The sequence below is a fragment of the Macrosteles quadrilineatus genome, unplaced genomic scaffold (assembly GCF_028750875.1).
Source record: "Macrosteles quadrilineatus isolate MER2022 unplaced genomic scaffold, UCM_ALF_1.0 Scaffold_9__3_contigs__length_116548681, whole genome shotgun sequence".
Lineage (NCBI taxonomy): Eukaryota > Metazoa > Arthropoda > Insecta > Hemiptera > Cicadellidae > Macrosteles > Macrosteles quadrilineatus.
The window spans coordinates 87937969-87959041 of record NW_026542602.1 but is presented as its reverse complement, the minus strand read 5'-3'; the positions used below and the strand labels follow the sequence as shown (position 1 = coordinate 87959041).

Here is a 21073-nt window from a genome sequence, read left to right as displayed (position 1 = left end):
CTTATCCCCCCCCCTGTCACCCTAAATGACACCCCTGCTTGAACCTTTATTGTTCAAGCGTTTTTATCATACTTAAATAAAATAACCCGGGATGCAAGAAACCTGTAGACTAAGCAAATTTCCATATGCCTGATTCGATTTTCACTAAAATACATATAAAATGTATTTCTATTTTAATATCAGGTTTAATTAGTATTTAGGTTTGCTGCTACGGAACCTAATAAAGATTAATTTTATTTAAATATTATTAGCTTAGTACAACATAAATAATGTGAAAAATATAGCCATAAACTATGAAAATTTTACTATTCTCCATAAAAATAGCATAACAATTTCAAATTTACAGTTTTAAAACTTTTCCGTAACTATAAATGCACAAGAAATAGCATCGCTTCTAAATACTAAGTGTAAATCTCAATTTGGTTTAGAAAAAATTGCTAAAGATTACGTTTTAAGGGGCGAAATGGGAATATTTAATGTTTACCCCAAGAAACACCATTTCCATGATCCGATAGTGATGGTTCGTAAACTCATTCGAATAAACTTAAGTTTGCACGTTTGTAACAAATTCCATCCATATCGGATTATTTTTACTCATACATGTCTCATCTTATAGCAGTAACATCTGTTGGCATATAAGTTAGCTTGAGAAGATGGAAAATCTAATTCATATAGGTAAATAATGTACGATCTATAAGTTTTGTGAATTAGTTAGCTTAAGGAATTGTGTCCCTTGCTCATTTTCTGGTCTCGGCCTTGCCTCGGTTTCTTAACTTGTTCATTGTTTTCAAAGTCTTGTTCTTCCCTATCCACCGTAGATATATATCCCTCAAAAGGTTTGTTTAGGGGACTTTCGGATAACTTCGGGTTATAGAGACTCCCTGTACAGTCTTCAAAACTAAACATAATGCCGTTCCCACCACATACTTACACGTGAATGACGTAATTTTTCTTCAAATTTAATATTCTTCTTATATGAAATATTGCGTTACTTAATTTCACAATTCATATATCTCTCACAACTTAACCTTGAACCTTGATTCACACGCTAATGTATAAATCATTGTCACCCAGTCAGTTCGCATTTGTTACAGGAAAACCCACCTTAGGTAGGGTAAAGATGTTGAGGAATTAAGTGATTTATGATAGAGAACTTCAAGGTCTTACGTCGTAAGATGAAAACTTTAAGTATAAACGGTAAATATCTTTCCTGTGAGGCATACTTGAATATCTTTATTTTAGCAATGATAAAGTTGGTTTGATGTTACGTGCGAATGGACATATTTTAATTCAAATATGTGTTAAGGATAGTGTTAAACAGAGTAAGGTACAGTAATGAGATGGTGAATATTATGATGTTACTTTTTTTCTAGAACGCTAGGCACGAGCCTGGGATGGGTTTTCACTTACTTCAGGCTAGACCTAGGGGTTGCGGCATTATCACTTAGATAAAATCCATTGGTGACTTGGCGGGGATCGAACGCGGGATTATGATGTTACTAGCATTTCTACTTACTAAAACCAGATAGTTCATTAGCCAATATAATTATTAAAGTTCTGAGGATCAAGACAGCCGAGTAAAGTTTCGGAATATCTAAAAGCTACTGACTTTTTTGGACCGTACGGCAACCATTTGCAGGGCGAGCACTAAAGACATTCAGCTACTTAGCCATTTAAGGACCAAGATTTATTAAGCTAGTATTCAGCCAATGCCAAAAACGAAACATAAATTTTACACAAACTGGGTTACAGATACTGCTACCCTGGTACATTTTCTCTACTTTTTGCATTGTGTGGGTAGCCATTCCTCTCATACTATTGATTGCCGAGCTTGTTACGAAGAAGGTTATCAAAGCTGCACTACCCTTGCAATTGTTGAACAATATTCTCGTTAGTCTAATTGGCCAGACATATTGTGGGCGATGGAAATGTAAATGGGTTGATGAATGACTTCGACATTGTGCATTTACAATTATTGCCAACTTCGTTCTTGAAAAAATGGATACGTTCTAGTTAGAAACATTGTTTCAGGATAGATGTATACTTTTCTATTCAAACTCATTGGTAGGATATGGCCTTTACATTTATCAACTTCGAGAGAATAATCATAATCGAAAGTAAACTCAAATAATCTACACTCTATTTGGACCTAAAGTTGGCTACAGTTGTATTATTTACCTCTCGAAAAACTCATTAGTACCTCATACAACCATTAGTCAAATATTTATAACAGAAAAATACAGCTAACATTTAACCTCAAAATAGCTAATGCTAAGAGAGAGATGCAGGATATGTCTTTGTTTATAGACCATGTAACTCTTAACTATCTACTGTTTACAAGACAAGTGCGGATAAGTCTGGATTATACAAGTGTATTCGTGATACTGGTATTAAACGGGGAATTTACAATCAAAACATGGCTGTAAAGTGTACAGTAGTCGTGTTGTTGGCATTACTGTAGTACCATTTGTAATTAGATCCTGATATATCCTTGTTGGAACATAAGCACAACAAGAAAGGAAGCTATGACCTAATACAAGTAATCTTTGTAACGGTTTTAGACAGTTTTTAGCTAAAGCTAAAAACCCCAATATTTACACATTATACCTTCGAGATTACACTATTTCAACTATATGTGATCGGTACTTGGCTTAGCCCTAAATAATATCGGATTATTTTACAGGACACAGAAAGAATAGTTTATGTAGTGAATTGATTGCGAGGGATTTCAGTTTTAGAGGTCCTAATTTACACTTCAAGTCATTATCACTTTAATATCAACCATGGACATCATCTGCTTAATGCTGTTGCCTAGTTTTTCGGAGTATTTTATAGGCTGTACATCCATATACAGAGAAAAATAAAAAAGGTATCTAATGCAATACATACGGTAAGTTAGTAGTTTTCAATGTGCTCAAAAGAATCTTCTCATCTCAAATCAACCTTGAGCAAACCTTAACTCCTCAGATTCGGCTGGAATTTTTTAATGGATTGCAACCTCCAGCACTGGCTTAAATTTTAAATTTTTCTGACTTTTGGTTTTTGAGTTCGAAGAGTATAAAAATTGAGATTTTGACCAATTTATACAAATTGTACTAAATTTTGTAGGCTAACTTATGTCACCTAGAGAGCTCAAACTTTCATATTTTTCCACCTTTTGTGTCTCCTTCATTTCACAACATGTTTATCCTACCTAAATCTAAACGCAATCTCCTAAACTTGCGAATCGGTTTACCATAATTTCTCATTTCTCTCAGCATATTCCTGCCCTTTCCTGGACCAATTAAGACAACTATACAAGAAGGGGTTTGACCTACCTCGCAAACAATTTAAAAATGCTAGGCCTGGAAACACACAAATAAATAAGTCTAACCAAGCACATTTTAAGAAGATATTTAACAATACAGTATTTAATTTACACTTGTATGTGAACACGTTTTGGTGATATTTGCTGAGGCAGCTACATAGTGTTCTAGCTGCTGCAGCGCTGATTCAGCATATCGGCTGCAGGCGCCACGCCGCTAGTGCTGGGTGCTGACGTAGCCTATCCTCACCCACAGCTGCTGAGACCGGAAACTCTACCTATCTTATATCCGGTGATGCAGCGCGTGCTGAGCAATAGTGATAATTGACGAGCGATCTCCAATCAGAATACCTACTTATAGTGGAACCCGAACCACATTTTTACCTTGGTATAACGAATTGGTCTAATTATCGTAACGTAGTATACATACTCGGACGTTAATCCACACCGGGAGTATCGTATCCACAGTGCATGCCTATAAATATCCACAATTTTTGATCTCCTAGTAGCTGGATTACAAGACGTCGCCACCGTCCCAGTCGTTTTAGAGCGAGGGATTTTAGATTTAAGAGGTCCATGGCTATGGTACTTCCAGTTCATTGGTAAATCAAATGCACTGATTAGCAGAGATGGTTTTTGATTTAACAGCTAACTTTACTGTCAATTGAACATTAATATAAAGTGTTAAATGGACGTGGATGGCCACAGAAATTAGTTAAGGGTAGGCGTCCATAGTCCAGGGAACTGCAAAACGTTCAAAACTCCATAAATATGTACCTAGATAAAAGTAAAAAATATGACATTCGGAAATTTGTAAGTTGGACCACCATTCATTGAACGCTCATAATTTCAACTGAACAAATAAATCCAACACGTTATTTTAGACAGACACAGAGGTTTCGCAATTTAAGGCGTTGACTTTTCGCATGTCTTTCAACTGACATCATCCAGAGGATACGGATGACCCAGGGACAGGAAGGAAGAAGAAGACATTCCCACGTCTGTGTGACGTTATCACTGTTAGTGTTATCAGACAAACAGTGTCAGCTGACATGGTTATTAATGAGGCGAGATCAAATATAGCGACTGCGTCAAATACGCTTCCTCTCCAGACAAGATAGTTGGGGAACTCAGATCGCATCCATCGCGATATCAGGGCCCAATGTGAGGTTTGGAATAGTGAGACAGTAAAAATCTTATTATAGAGTTGAAGTGGTCGATATTTTGATATCAGAGATTAATGATGAGGTTTAAAACACTGAGTGCGAGGCAAAACATTTGTCGTGGAAAAGGTTAAAGCGGTGGATATTTTGATATCAGCGAATAATAGTTTTAGAACACTGTGGTCCAATACACCTATTGAGCCTATTGACACAGAAAACGTACTAAGTACGTTTTCTGTGCTATTGAGGACAAATGAAAACTGTATAAACTTTATGATATGTGAATGAATAATGGTTTTTAGAAAGAGACGAATATCTTTCCTGAGGACAGTACTTGCGAGTATTCATTATTTAATTTACCAGGGAATATTGATAAGCTTTGAGTACCAAGAGACAATTTCTCGCCAAGAATATTAAATTACAACATCGTATGTTTAATACAGAATAATCGTATAAATAAGTGTTTTCGATTCTGATGATGGAGTGAAAATAGACCTACTGAGGACATTGAACAGCATTTTTAAATTGTGAACATAGTTTCTTTCATATAAAGTCTTAAGAATGAAAAAAATGGTTTCACTACTGAAAACTCTAACAAAATATGTCAACTTACTTAAATAAGTCAGGTAGTGAATTTGAAACGCTTTCATCCATCTACTTTCGGTTGACCATCGCAATCTCAAATAGTAATCATACCAAGTGATAAATAACACCTATCAAGCAACTCTTTTAAGAATTGTTTTTTTTTTCTTAGAAGATCTTAGAAGACCTAATTCATCTAAGCAATTCTTATAAGGCTTCAACCTTTACAAAATTGTTCATAATTCGTTAAGACTCAAGAGTCCCACACAATTGCATAGACAATTCACAAATGATTTGTTTGGGATGGCGTTGCATGGGATTAAAGGGGGATTTAATGGGAATCTAGGGCCGGGATTGGCTCTTCCTCCCGTTAACAAGGAACTATGGTGTCAATTGTCGATAAGTACAACATATGGCTGGCTGCTGCTCAATTGACAGGCGCTATCAGGTACCAAGTTCACCCACTGACTTTCAATGTTCAAATATTTGTGTACTCTTGCGTTATACCTTTGACTATTATTACAACGTTATACCGTGTGCAAAGGTACAAGCAATAGATTACAAACCAATATAGGTAACAATATATGTATACATAGTAATGGGTTTCTCGGTAACATCCCTTTTCCACCCGACCTATTTAACAAATTTTTACGATTCAGGTGTCATCTTAAAGCTCATGATCTAACAACGGGACAAATTGTAACTAAAATGGTATTTTCCTAGGGCCCACCCCCTAGAGTTTAATTTGAATCCCCTAAACAGAGTCTACACAACTTTTGACAACCACTGTCCTTAAATCTACTACAGACGTTAGGAATCATAGATGTTTTTTAGGACTTTACCCTAGAATATGGATACGTCACAGTAGTGGAGAACACTCAAGGTTACTACGTATTTTCTGTTTTCTCGCGTGTGTCGTCATTCATAAACAACAAGTGAGACTGAATGGGATGAAGTGAGAAACATTGATAACGCAGACAACACTACACTCACACACATGATAAGCTACGACGGAAATAGTTCTGTTTACATCGAGAATGGCGCCAGCGAGAATGCAACAACTGCGTTTACAACGCAATACAGTCAGCAGTTAAAACGTGTAAATGCATTCAGATTACTGACACTCATAAGTAGAAGGTCAGTTGAAATTGAATAATAGGAATTGATAAGAAAAACCAAGGATAGTTGTTTTATAATAAACCCCGCTAATCTCTCCTCCAATAATCCGGCACAATCAATAATCAATCTGGCGTCGGGTTTTAGGATTTTTACACCGAACAAACCTCCTGGGTGTATTTAGAAGAGTTCGCGGGCCATTATGTGAAGTGAGGGGTAGGTCTAATGGAAAATGAGAGTTGAAGACAACATTGATCTGATAATTATAGTAATAGCATTTTGGGCCTTGTATTTTAGCTGTATATCCGATTTTCTCGTAATAACGGATACTATTATTGTAAGCTCAGTACCGGAGAACCGAAGTAGCCGCGGATGAGTAGTGAGTTTCTATATAGTTTTAGAAAAAACAAAATTTTGCCTAGCCCAATATCAGCTAAAATTGCTTTCTCAGTCAAATATATTTATTTCTGAAATTCAAAGTTTCCACACTAAATTTAGTTTGAAACTAGCACGTAGCATTCATGTATGAACACGTTTCAATATTCAATTAAATGTATAGTAAAAGAAACAGTAAAATCCCAATAGTCACAGGAAGACCGAGGAAGATATATAATTTGAAAAATTAGTAGGCGTTGTAGGATAAACTTAATTTGACAACATTCACTTCCTTTAAAAACCTCGGTACCTGTTATAGTATTAGAATTAGGTTAGGTAACGCGTCTATAGTTTCCCTGCCACCCTCTCTCTACCTAGCCGGAGAATTATCCATTAGATGATCTGAGCACAGACTACGGAAACCGTATTACAGTATTATATTGTCTGTGCTCTGAGGTTAATATTCTCTTTTGCGACCAAATTCGAATTTTTCCTCCTCCTCAGTCATAGTGACCCACGAACCAAAAAGGTTGTCCAAAACATGCTCTACTTAAATATTTGTTCTTTTCTGACCAAATATTAATTTTGTGCAATTTCTGTCCATAGTTTACCCATACAATGTACACGATGCGGGTTTGCGAGGAGGAAATCTCAACTCTCCCACACAATCGCGGTGAACGACGAAACCGGAATTGTCAACGTTGTGAATCTCGTGTTGTGTGTGTGTGTGTGTGTGTGTGGTGTACGAGTTCTCGTGTTCAGTAAATCTTGCCATTACCCGCGCCGGCGCATGTCTTGTAATACGCCGACTGGCGCCGAGGCGGCATTACCTAGGCGCCACCTTTATTTTCAAATTTTAATTGGATCATGAGGTTTGGATGATTGGATTTCACTATTACGAGCTCTACTTGCTCCGTCTGTTTCCACTGTTGTTTTGGTTCAGTTCGTTTTGTCGTTCACTGGCCTGTGAAATTGGTTCGATTGTTGAGATTAAGGCTTCTTTGTTTCGATGTTTGAGAATATTAGGTTTGTCACAGTTTCCAACTTTGTGACTGCTAATAGTTAAGAGGATGTAACAATTTGGCTTATTCTTCATTTTGGTCACAAGAGATAAAAGAGTTTTCTTAGGAGAGGGGTTACTTCCTCAAACTTTGAAGGCAACTTCAAATATTTATGCATTCAAAATAACGTACTATTGTTTATTTATTTTAAATAGCTATATATAGATTAAGTTCTAACATTGAAACGACTACATGTCTAATTTATATGTTTAAATTGGGACCGACCAACACAACCCTTCAAAAAAAATCTGACAACAACAAAAGTACTTTTGATTTAAACAGAACGTAATTCGTATTACAGGATACGGTTTATTGAAGTATTTAGTCTAGATTTAATTTATGTATGTCTGTTTTATTATTTCACATATCTCCCTACATTAACAAGTTTAACCAGTTTAAATAAGTTAAGTAATTTGCATTGAGCGTTTTGAAGGAACTGAAAATTTGTGCTCACTTGCATCCCAACGTTGACCTTTTTGACAGAAATGTACCAATCGTGAGTAGACAGTAGCTGTCCAATCTACACCATTGGAATCCTGTTAATGACAGACTACAGAATAGTGATTATATTATATTATATAAAAAAGTTTTGATGTTGATAAAGATTCCACGTTTTAAAATTGTCATTATGTAAACTTCGAAACATAAACTTGAAAGCGGCGTATAATCAATGGCTCCGTCAAATTGTTGACTCACTCAGCGCAAATCGAGTGGTGCGAAGGGAAATTTCCCGTGCAAATGAATGAATCAGATTGATCATTATTCACACATTGTGAGTGCCTCTGGGTATGCAGACACTCCCACTATGACATTATGCGGTAAACAGTGACTTACTCATTGACTTACTCCTATTATTATGTGCGTAATGGTATCTGTAGTAATGGAATTGTTTGTCAGTTTGTCGATGAGTAGATGGGATTTTTGCACAAATCAATGCATAAATTATGATTCGACAATCTAAATCTTAGTCTTCGGCGATTGCGTCTTGCGCCGTTGAAAAGCCGAACATACTGACCGATGTTCTGTACGCATTACAGCAATTCATCCTGAAACTTCGGTATTTTTATTAGTTCAATGAAGAGAAGACCAGTTTCTGTCAAAGACAAAGATTGGACGGATTAATTTGTGCATATCAAACCAAACGTGTGTATAATGTCCCTTATACATGATTACTATCTATTCAAACTGTTGTTTCACGTTGGGAAATTGCTTATATGTGTATCCTGAAATGTGTTTATTCCCAATCTTTAAGTCCTTTAAGTACTGTAATTTGATTTGGGTACGGCTACCAGCAAAACTAAGAGATCACAACAGTTACTGGGATAATTCAGCCAGAAACCGAATTGCTAGCATTCCCAAATTCAAGTAAAATAGTCAACGAAGAAGACAATGCTCAGAGGCTACCAATAATCAAAATGTGTAAAACGAAATAACTTCATAATTTACAAATAAGAACAAGGGAATCAACAAAGAGAACTATTCACAAAACAGAGTACCTCCTTTATCAACACACATCAGAGTCATAATCCGTAACCAACGTAATCTAACAACCAATAATAATCCAAATGTGAGAAGACAAACAACTAAAATTTCCGAATTTAGTTTGAGAACGATTCAGTTAACAGAGTTATTCTTTTGATTTGGAACCGGTTACGTGTACATTCATGAACGGCTACACTCCCTCATCACGCACTCTTGAACAAGGAGTTGCAGTTAGTTACTCGTATGAAGGACATTGCCATTGAAGAGTCATCGAATAAAATGTTTATAAGACTATTGGAATATTATGGAACCTATACTATCAAGACATTGAAAGTAGACTTCTCATACTATTTTAATTCTGAGGCCTATACCGGTAATTATTAATCTTTTACTCGAGTAGCTTGAATGTGCGGATATTTTGCCTACAATTCTGGGTAGAAAATGATTGTACCTTAATATTTTCTGCAGCTGATCCATGGTGATATGGTGAATGCATTACGAAGTACATATGTTTATAAAGTTCTACTTCTACCCACGCTTGAACTTTCATAACGAGGAGTAAAACCATACAACTATTTTAGAAATAATACTTGTGTTTTATCTACATTTCGAACAGGTTAAAATATAATTTCAAATGGGTGTTGGTTACTGCATTGAAAATATTGAAAAGGTTACTTACAATGATTAGTAGTGCTTCAATGCTACAACGAGTAGTGCTTCAGTCCGTCCCATCGTTGGTGTCTCTAGAGCCTGTCTCGCGGTCCTGGAACATTATAATGAATATCGTATTTTATTTTCTTTAGTTTCATCTATATCATTAACGTTATTGATTTATACGCTGCTAATCTTTATGGTTTGTTATACTATTCATTCAGGTTCGATGTTGTCTTGTGTGCCACTCGGGCATTAAGTGGTTTAGGTCTTAGGTCTTTCACTGAACATTCTACTCGACTATTCTCGATATCTCTTGTACATGAATGTAATTGTCGTTTTGAAGTCGAATCACCAACACTCAAATCAAATCAACAATAACATTTATTCCAAAAAGAAAGTTTAAAAAATATAAAAATCTTTAAAACATAGAATGTTCCACATAGGCGAAGCCTGCGCACGGCAAACGAGTTATTATCAGTCATTCATTATTTTGGAATTAAAAATTTACTAAAACAAAATCTTAATAAATTGACAAAAGGAGAAAAACAATATCAGTCCTAGACCTAACAATTCCTATCACTGAATATCATACCCAAACTGTCCAAATATATAGCATCACTGGAAGCTCTTATTGAAACAACATTTATCTCCCAAACATTTATTGCCCACCTATACTTGTTCCAAGGATTGATCCTTGGAGTGGAGGTATCCACTGCATACCTCTACTATTCAAACACAAGTAGTCGTCCCACCCTCGATTCTTTATCAGAAGGAAAGTGAACGTGCTGTCCACCCAGCCCGTGTCCGGAGCCCGGAGCGATATCGTCCAAAGTGCCCGAAAGCGAGGCGTAGCTCAGTGGGCGTCCGTAGGAAGAGAAGAGCCGAGCCATTTGCATTGAAGGTGATTGGATGGTGATCATTATCAAGACACTGTGGGACGACTCGCGACGGCGTTCTCATAACACTCGGGATATCCTGCCTGACTCACCCGAACCGACAGACTCCTGGGCTACTGCTTCACGACTGCTTTGTTTTGTCGCCTTAAGCTTTGGTGTACTGATATGATGGCTACAGAGTTTGGAATTTGGATTGAGGAATCTACTTTGGATTCGGCTCTAGACGTACTCTTGATTTTAATCAACTACTGCTTAGCCTTTGATTGAACTTGAGAAACAGACATTGTGATCCAAAATAGATATGCTCTTTTCATCTGCGGTTCGTTTTTACTCTAAGAGATTCTTGAGAATGCCTTATTTTTGAAGATATCGCATTGAGCTTGTAATTTTATTCAGGACTTTGCACGCTTTACCTATGTAGAGATGCTCTTTATTTTAATCGGATGTGGTTCATTTTTACCAATTAGACTCTTGGGCTGCCGCATCAGAACTGATTTGTTACTAGACGAGGTTGTATTGAGCATCAGTGCACTAATACTCATAAATTTTGGATTTTTCTTATTTGGCTGAGCATAAAAAATATTCTTTACGTGGTCTTTGGTTGTGCTTAATTCTTGGAATAAATACTTCGGCTATATTTAAGTTTCACCGACAATTGGAGGGAAGAGGTACCCTGACACAAACACAAATAATAACATTTTCTTAAAGAAATTCCCTGGACAAACGGTGATGAAGAACATGAAGTAGTACCAAAAATTTCAAAGTAGATTCAAGCCAGCGTACTGTTCTCGATTTAATCGGAAGATCAAAAAACTTAAACCTGTAACACTACTCCAATTTAGTTAGTTAATAACTATTTAATCAACATGTATTAATCAACTTTTAAATCAAATACATTGTAATAGCCATGTCAGTTAGACAAATTTACAACCTCCTCAAAGCAGCTAATGATGCGGTTATGTGGTGAGACTTCCCAGGGCCCATGTCCGTAGAACACCTCAGTCTGGCTGGAGGTGGGGGGAGGGGGTCAAGCATCAATGAAAAAAGAGAATGAAGCCGAAACGCGTCGCTTCCACGCGGATTAGCTGTTATTTATAAATTTTTTACAGCGGCTTTCAAATAACAAATTGGCCGTCGGTCGCAGCGCTCGGCTTATGCTCGGACTGACTTATGGCGCGGCGCACGGCTCTTAAAGTCACCGGGTCGGATCGAAATTTGTGACCCTAGTCTTTGTGGCGCCAGGGAAACAAAATCCTTAATCCTCGAGGTCTTGATCCTCGGCCGTGCAGATTTTATAACCTCCGACACTAATCCTCTCTCTTCATTCATGGCTTCAAACAACTTCCTTCTTAAGACCCACGGGGAGGATCCGAGGAATATAATATTTCACTTTTAAACGGCTGAAATATAATCTTTCAGCAATCCTCTTAGCTTAGGTTTGATTGGTCTTGGCTCCCTTCTTGGAACCTCGTTTGAGAAAGGAAATAGTCTTTTATAAATCCTGAGGTGTATATTGTAGTAACGGGTTTAAAGACCAACAATGACTTTTTAGACACCTTGACAGCACATTCCAAGAAGTCTAAGAATCTATTGGACTTAATGATTGTGTGATGTAGGAGTGAGTGACTTTTATGAGAACATTTTTTCATCTTCTAGTTTTCCAACAACTTAATCTCTTGAAAAGTTACTATTCAAAGCAGTGTCTGTGTTTGGAATAATTAATTCCAAGAGCTTTGAATGTTGTGAACATCGACCAAATACAAACGTCCCAGTGGAAACGTAAACTAAATTTTAGGGTTTTGGCATAGCCTATGCATACAAACCTAATATGTCAATTTAACTGCAAAGCACTAACAGAACAATTAAAATACCCATCAGACCCTTTAGCAAATCCCCAAAAAAGATTCCACCATGATTTATTGATGCAGCAAACTGTAGCAAACCTAAGAATGTAGGAGATGTGGTCTGCTTGACAAATGTGGGCTATCCCGTCAATTTGCTAACTGACCGCCTCAATATTTCACAGCTAACTAGGTTTTTACCACTGGTTGGATGGCGCCCGACGCTGGTCCTCTGGATTTACATAGGTATGCTGGGCGGCACAAGTGTTAACATGGCAGAATTTATAGTCTCAGGACCTACGGGGCGCCCGGATCAGATGTTATCAAACGTCTGTCTGCCCACCTCATCATGTCATCGCCCCTTCCCACTAAACTGTTTGTAACGTTTAATTATCCATTTAAAAAGTGCCCGTTTAGCAGCCCGCCCACCCCTGTCCAATATTTCTTCAGGTTTCTCAACTTGGGGAATTCTCAACCGTCCAGATTTTTGTTGAAAGAATTTTTGTGATGCTGAAACTTTGTTCCGAATATGTATCTGACATTTTTATTAAAGTCTATCCACTATCTGACCAGAAGTGAACACAAAATAACAAAAAATACTACCTACATACTTGCTTGGCAACTAAACTAATGAATATCATGCCTAGCATTAAAATACTCAAACCTAAGTATAGTAACTAAAACGCAATACGGTTGTAATTCGTTTTATTGCATGCACTGCTGTGTTATTCAAGGGTTTTTAAAACTATTGAAATCCTTAGTGGGTCCAGTGTCTGGCAAATTTAAATCACATTCATTGTTTTAGAGATGTTTGATTCTATACATCCTCTAATGATTCTCTCATATTCCAGATGGATGTTGAAGCTCGGCTGGTGCACCTCCTGAGAGTGCTGCTCCTCGCCACCGTCGCTGCCAGCCTGTCCGACCACCGCCTCCCCCTGTCACCCCACGACCTAGGACTCCGCCCTGCCTCGCCCGAGGACGCACCTCCGGACCTGATAGAAGACACCAACAGGTACCACGACCCGCGGCCTTCAGAGCTCAACAGCACACTGCTGCGGCACAAGCTGGGGAAGAATCTTGACACTTCCTTCATGAGTGTTTCACGTCCCAGGGACTCCAAGGAGTTCTTCAACCACTCGGACTTCCTCTTCAGGAGGAACCGCCGAGGACGGCTTGTGCCCGTGGGAGACATGCCGAGGCACCTGAAAGACATGGACTTTAAATTCGTCAGACTCCCGGACGGCACCAAGTTGAGAACGAGGGTGTCAGCGAAGTTAAAGAAGAAGTTGCAACAATTTCTGTGGGCGTTTACTTCTTGCCCGGTTTCTTACCGCTGGAAGGACCTGGGCTTGAGGTTTTGGCCACGGTGGCTCAAGGAGGGTCACTGTCCCTCGGGGAAGACCTCCTGTTCCATCCCCCCGGGCATGAAGTGTCGACCGTCGTCCACTGTCCACAAGACCATCCTCCGATGGCACTGCCGCTCTCCGGTGTTCAACAACGCCGCTCTGCAGCCCCATCACAGGTTGTGTAGTTGGATCAAGGTGGAATACCCGATAGTGACCCAGTGTTCGTGTGCGTGTCCTGGGCAAAACAATTCCTACTCTTGAACCCCCCCCCCCTTGTACATTGTAAATACTGTAGCTATGAGTGTCAAGCGTGCGAGATTTGTGTGTGACTTGCTGCTGAACTCTTGTGGTTGAATTAATGTTCAATATTTCAAGTTCCTATTTCATTTTGTTATTATTATATCTAACTTTATCCAATGAATTTGAAAATCCATAATCATTATGTACAATAATAGTTAATTTACACGTGTATACAGTATGAATTGTTTCAATTTTTCAATCATTATCTTAATTGTTTCTAGTCCGATTTAAAAACGTACACTTACACTCTTTTCAAAATATAGTATAATACTTGATAAACTTGATTCCATTCGATTTATCATTAAATATTTCAAGTGAAAAGAGATTTTTCGAATTTTTTAGTGGACATTTACGTATGCAAATATTAGATAAAAGCTTTAATTATTTCATTTTAACTTTACTATTTATGTTTTGCAATTTGATAGGTGGACATCTACAAAAGTTCAGTAGCAGTTGTAGGGTGTGTAAGGTTTGCAATCGCTTTATTTATGTATTTACCATTGATAAGGCTGAACAAAATAGTGTTAATATAAACGTAATAAGTGTAGTATTTATTTTAACATTACCATGTTTCAGATAAATAAGAATTAGAACTTGAATTTAGTGGTCTATTGAACACTTGGAAATGAGTACTTTACGTAGTATTTTGCCACGTGAAGATGTATTTTATAGATATAGCACCTCCTAAAAAGACCCAAAAAATTATAAGTTAAAAAAATCATTACTAAAAAAATCTCCCAAGAAAACGTGTTACAACTATTACCTACACAGTAAAATTTTGCAATAAAAACTACTATTTAAAAAGATAAATAATCTGTTAAATTACTGTATTACTCTACCTCAACTGTTTCATTTTCTTCATTTCGTGAAGTTATAAAGTTGATAACAGTAAGTATTAAGCACCAGTTAAATACTGTTTTCATCACTATTCATTGAATGGTTAACAATTTATTTGGACCTTTTCACCACTTATATTCCGTTCACAAAATTTAAGCGATTTGAGGGAAAGTTAACCTTAATACTTTTTTCTTAATATATTTGGTGCAGCTGATTGACGTTTTGGCAAACCCCAGCTGTTGAGCTATTATTTTAAAGATAGGATTAAGAGTGGAGGGGATTTACATTTCTTCCCCTCCGCCTAGATTATGTGAACGGAGTATAGTACAGTTTAAGCTACCTTGACGCTAAATAACCACAAAGACTGATTCGATTGCTTTAATGTAACTTGTTACAGTATTAAAATATGTTCGCTCTTTGTATGCATGTTAAACGGCACCGTTTATATTCCGTAGCAGTAAGAATTTAAATCAGATGTAAAATTTTTGATCAAATTTAGATAATAGAGCGTATTTTGTATTTTACTTTTAAATCATAATTTTGTTTGTAAAAACGTGTTTCAGTTTTAAGCAAGTTCGCAAGTGGTTACTATACAAAATTGTACAGTGCCTGAACTTTTTGTATAATTTCCATACTTAGGCTGTAATATATATTATTTATATGATTTCAATAAAGACTTGTTAAGCGTATGGCAAACACGAACAGTTTTCTGACTTGTAATTGGTACAGTTGTATTATTTTTGTGTCCATATATCTTGTTGGACTTGTATAAATAACTTTTAAAATGTGTAACTTATTCAAACTGGTCGCCCTAGATAGCATGATTAACTTTTTAAGACATAGTGAAAGGTTTTTTCTTAAAGGACCTTGAGACAACATGCAATAAATATCCATAATTATTAGGATTCTGTGTTTTCACATATGATTAAATTGAGTTTATTTTGTTACAAAAGTTTGTAACAAAATAAACTCAATTTAATCATATGTGAAAACACAGAATCCTAATAATTATGGATATTTATTGCATGTTGTCTCAAGGTCCTTGAGTGATTGAGCAATTAATTCATTATTAATTAAGCATATCAAACTTGTTTGGTAAATTTTGCATTTAATTTAGGCTACTAAATTAAACATTTAGTTAATTACAATTCACATTTTATTGGTTATATTCTACATATATTTTGTTTATTTCATTAATTCTCAATTAAATCAACTACACGTTTAATTGAGTAAATTATGCATGTAATTGATTAATTTACGCATCTAATTGAGTTGATTAAACTCCAAATAGAGTAATTACTGTATTAATTGAGTTAATTAGACATTTCATATAAATAAATGTAATTAAATTACGCATGTAAATCAATGGGTCAATTGACGTATTATTTGAGTAGAATTACATTTTAATTTTCTATAAATTAGATACAAATCAGTTCAACGTCAACTGCAAACATATTTTGTAATACTTTTAACTATAAAAGTTCTTTATTCAAAGTCATTATTTAGTTTTTTTTTTATATTTTTTTCTCTGTATCTAGGACGACTTACATAGACACACTTGAGTGTCGTGAGATGTACCTATCTAGTCTAACCTTTGTAGTTGTGTTTGTACAGCATCGAACCCTTGTACAGTAGGCCTATCGTTCGACTTGTCGGACTCATACCTGTATTGTATTGTATACTACACCCGCATTAATGATTAAAATATTTATTATCAGCCAAGTATTTTATTCCTCCAAATGAAAAGCTTGAAGAAAGTGTTATTCGAACAAAAGATACAATTACTCATGAATGCAAAAGGCTCATGTCCATTTTTTGTGAAATTGAACAGCATTTTATAATCCATTGGAAGTTAACGTAAATCAGTGAAGAGTGGTTTTGTAAGGTGAACTAATGAATATTACAATGGTATCAAATTAAAATAATGAGGAGACTGCTAGTGTATATCGGAGCCTGACGAATGTGGCATTGAGTTGTTGTTTTTTTTATTTTTTTTAGATTTTAATATAATCTGTAATGACAGAATATTCAAATTTTAAGAACTTTATAAATACCTAAATTAATCCATGTTTCAAGAAATGAAAGTCCATTAAAATATTTTCCCAGGTTTGACTGTTGTTTCTGGACTACCTTAGACTTTGAGTTTTTAATTAAATACACATTGGGCTTATGAATTTGGTTTTATGTACGTTATAGGCCCAATACATTTTAGACCGTAAAAATGCGGTTTCATTTTTTAATCTGAAATGTTTCACGTTTGTAAGTGAACGGTCTCTTTAGGCCCATTATACGGATTGACAAATATCATAAACGATCACTATACTGTAAATTAAAAACTTTTTAAAGTCCAACACAAAATTAAATTTTTGAATGAAATAAAAACAATACACATTTTAATTGCTAAGGGCCAAAGGCAGCGTAGGCGTTGCATGGACAGACGCCATATTTACAATTTTCTTATTCTTCTCGCCAACAATTATGTTCTGACAGTGGGCATGAGGACAACAGGCGTTCCCAATTTGTCGAAAACTAACTGTTAATGCAAATCGACCCGACACTTTCTACGAGTGACACGTCATTTCGCGTAGGGATGTGTTTGAGTGCGCGAAATGTGTTCTCATTTAGAGAATGTAAATAGTTGTGTGCACAAAGAATTGAGATAAAGGAGGATGGTTAAGATTTAAAGTTGTGTATTGTTGTAATCCAGAAGCGTCACTGATTTAGTAATAAAAGAATGGAATCTCTATTCGGAGGCATAGTTTCAAATCCAGCCAAATACCAATAGTTTTTATCCATGTGATAATCCACGCGACGGTGGATTTGAGGCATCTTAAACTCTAATGATCTAGAAAACAATAAAGGACGAGCCGCTTAGTCAATAGAGCCTTCCCTGTATCGGGTAACCCCTTAACTCCATTTACGAAAAGCCATACGAAAACGGACGTGTATGCTGCTATGACCCTGGCACAACTATTTAGGTTGTTTATTAAACGGTTAAATCAATATTGTACTACAGTGATGGTGAGAAGAAAAAATAGTAACTTCAAAATAGGTTTTGAGACTAAAACTGATGGTATTCCAAACAACCTCCCTAAAGAAGTATATAGTTGGTAAATTTTAGCAACATATGATATTGTCGCCCTTCGTTAGACTAAAGAAGTCAATTGTATCGATCAGTTTTGTAACATTGCTCAACTACTGTCTAATCATTATAACGTCATTCTTTAAATCAATAATTAATGGATTAAGGTATAAAATTAGGGTACGACGTGTCATTTAAAACTATAACTTGGTTAAAACTATAAATAATCTGCTACAAAATATAAAAACATGTTCTAAATAATCATACAACATTCTCAGACAGCTCTGAAGACATTTTCTATGCAATTCCAATCTCCAGTGAAAATTTTTGAATGATTAAAACCTCAAATCTTATAGACCTGTGATCCCTCTATTAACAGCTGATGTCAAACATAACAGTCCTTCAAGCACAATCGGAAATTTCATCGATAATTTGGACACTCAAACAGTGCTTTAGGGGGTAACCACAATCTACAGGGTTGTCAAACAGAGGGGACGTTTTAGTGTTCACCCTCCATCGGAGCTCTGTCAAAATCTGTCGGAGCGAAAGGAGTACTTCTCAAGGTTAACTGACAATAAGCAATCAGATCAAGGGGTTGGAATGGTTGGATATAATTGAAGGGTGGAAAGAGGTTTGTATTGAGGATATGCCAGTTAAAGTCTTTTGTGTATTTTACAAGCCCCACTCAATCAATCAATGGACTAAATCAACTCTCAGTGGAAGATTGCTGCCAACAATAGATTTGAACAACCAAAGAATTGTGTACGGACCTCTCTGTAGCTTGAACTGTATTTGTTCGGTTTGTAAATTTTATTCTGAGTTTTACTTGTGGGGATGGAACTTCAAAACTTACCCTTGGTTCTTAGGGGTTATCTCGTAGTTCGCCTTTTCCATGCTGGAAAAACTCAATGCTTTTAGGATCGAAACTGGACCCTTGCTGTCCTTGATCATTTTGCATTTAATTGGTGGTACTGGGTGGAGTAAAAACAATGCATCTCACCAGTGTACACGCTGCCTACATCCATTTCTAACTTACTTTAAGCACCTTGGTGTCAATGCTGTCTTAAGTAATGATAAATCAGTTGGATTAGTTGATGAATCCAGTAAGTATCCTTCGTCCAGGTGAGATCGTTATCTATTGAAGAATACGATTTCCTTTCCCGAACAAAATGTATAATACCATTGACAAATAGTATTTATTATATTTGTCTATGATAATACTGAACTTGACTAATAAACACCGCAATGTCCAGTTGATCATTTATGCCATTTTGATCATTTCGCTATCCACTGAAGATAACGATTATCCGAAAAGAATTAATGTTGCTGAGATTAACAAAGAACTCCCCCAGTATTTTCACGGTTACTTTGTTGTCTACTGAACGTTTGTTGAAAGAACAAGAGCATTGGGCGTTCTGCGCCTCAATGTTCTAAAGAACACACTCCACAAGAGATGCATTTAGGCGTTAGGCGGCTCCGAAGACCTATAAACCTCAGAGAGCGGGAGAGGAAAAACCGGCGTTGGCGGGCGAGTATAACGATATCCGGCGTCGCCAACAGAGCTTCCTACATCCAGACTTCCGGTCCTGCTCTCCCGCCATCGCGGGCGAAGAATCTCTCCCCGCGAACGCGACAGAAGACTCGAAACTCCAACCTGAACTCATCATCAAACTCATCATCAAATTCGCATTGGAATTGTCTCCAACTTCAGAATCTTCAAGGAACACTCTTTACTGCAGGAAATTTTCAAATTACGCTAGGGTTGTGGCAAGTGTTTGAATGTAAACACTGATGGTACGGTTAGAATAAATATTACCTGAAGTACTTTTAGAGGGAGGGAACTCTCATCATGCGTGGGCTTATTACCGTGTTGTCAACTGTGCCAAGTTGACTGCAGCACATAGGAAAAACACAAGTAAGAATAACGTAAACTTAACAGGACAATTTACATTTTTTTCCTATCCAAAGTTTTATCTAAGAGATTGATACCTCAAACCTTTACTTATCACTACAACTTCACTCAAACCTCTAATTGATTCGTGTTATGAATTAATTGTAAAGTGGGATGGATGCAGAAATTCTTTGCAGAGTCAATAAAAGTCAAGTATTTGGCTCAATAGTAGTAGCATAGACGGACTCTATGATATTAGTACCCTATTTAAGAATTATTGCTAAAACTCAATCTTCAACAGTTGCTTTACATTTTCATCTATCCACTTTGAAGAGGAGATTGTAATATGAAGTGAAGCATTCGTCCATTTACTAACCCATAAAAAAGCAGCAAGACGATAAAAAGTTGTCAATGGAGGCGGAAAATCTGCCAAACTCTGAAGTATCCCATTCATTCAACCGTTACAAGGTGAATGATCTGCCGGCTCTTTCACTTGTCTGGACTTTCGGCGTTTAAGGAAAACTCTTTTTAAAAGTTCAACCTCAGCAAACTGAGGTACAAATTCCAATGTGTTTGGTAGAATCTTGCAAGAGAATGGTGCGCCTGCTGAAGTTAAATACTTTATACTCTAGGAGTTTCAATATTATTCGTATTAGAAAATAGTACGCTCATTTTTGAGTCGATGATTTAGTCGGGTTTGCTACAGAAAATCCCGAACCCATGACAGAAACATTGTGGATTCACGTCCATTACAATCTTTCATTCTTTCTGGTACGATACGGTTCACTCCTTGGTGTCCTAAATAAATTTCACTCAAAGGCCCGATGTTCATACATCTGGATACATAAAAATACTTGAATTGAGGATTAGCTGTGTCTTCCACACGATGATTACGATTTGTCTTCCCCCGTTAAACACATTCACATACAAAGTTTCCAAATCCACTCAAAACGTTTCCGCCCACAAACTTACAATTCACAAAACCCATTTGTATTCCGGTTTGGCATTGGCGGTGCAATAAAACAAACCAACGGGCGCCCGCCGGTGACCCATTAACGGAGAAATAAAGTTGGCGCGGACAGAACAATTAGGCGAGAACAACAACGGAACAATTATGGATCCCTGCGGGACACCAACATC

At 36.7% G+C, this 21073-nt stretch overlaps 1 protein-coding gene across 1 annotated transcript in view; it reads left to right on the top strand.

The window, feature by feature from the left end:
* The window catches only part of LOC129003106 (noggin-2-like), a 33463-nt gene extending 17590 nt beyond the window's left edge, over positions 1-15873 (top strand). Inside the window, exon 2 of the mRNA XM_054431344.1 lies at positions 13326-15873. Coding sequence (XP_054287319.1) covers positions 13326-14084 — 759 coding nt within the window. The 3' untranslated portion in view covers positions 14085-15873. The remainder of the gene's footprint in view (positions 1-13325) is intronic.
* The last annotated feature ends 5200 nt before the right edge of the window (positions 15874-21073 follow it).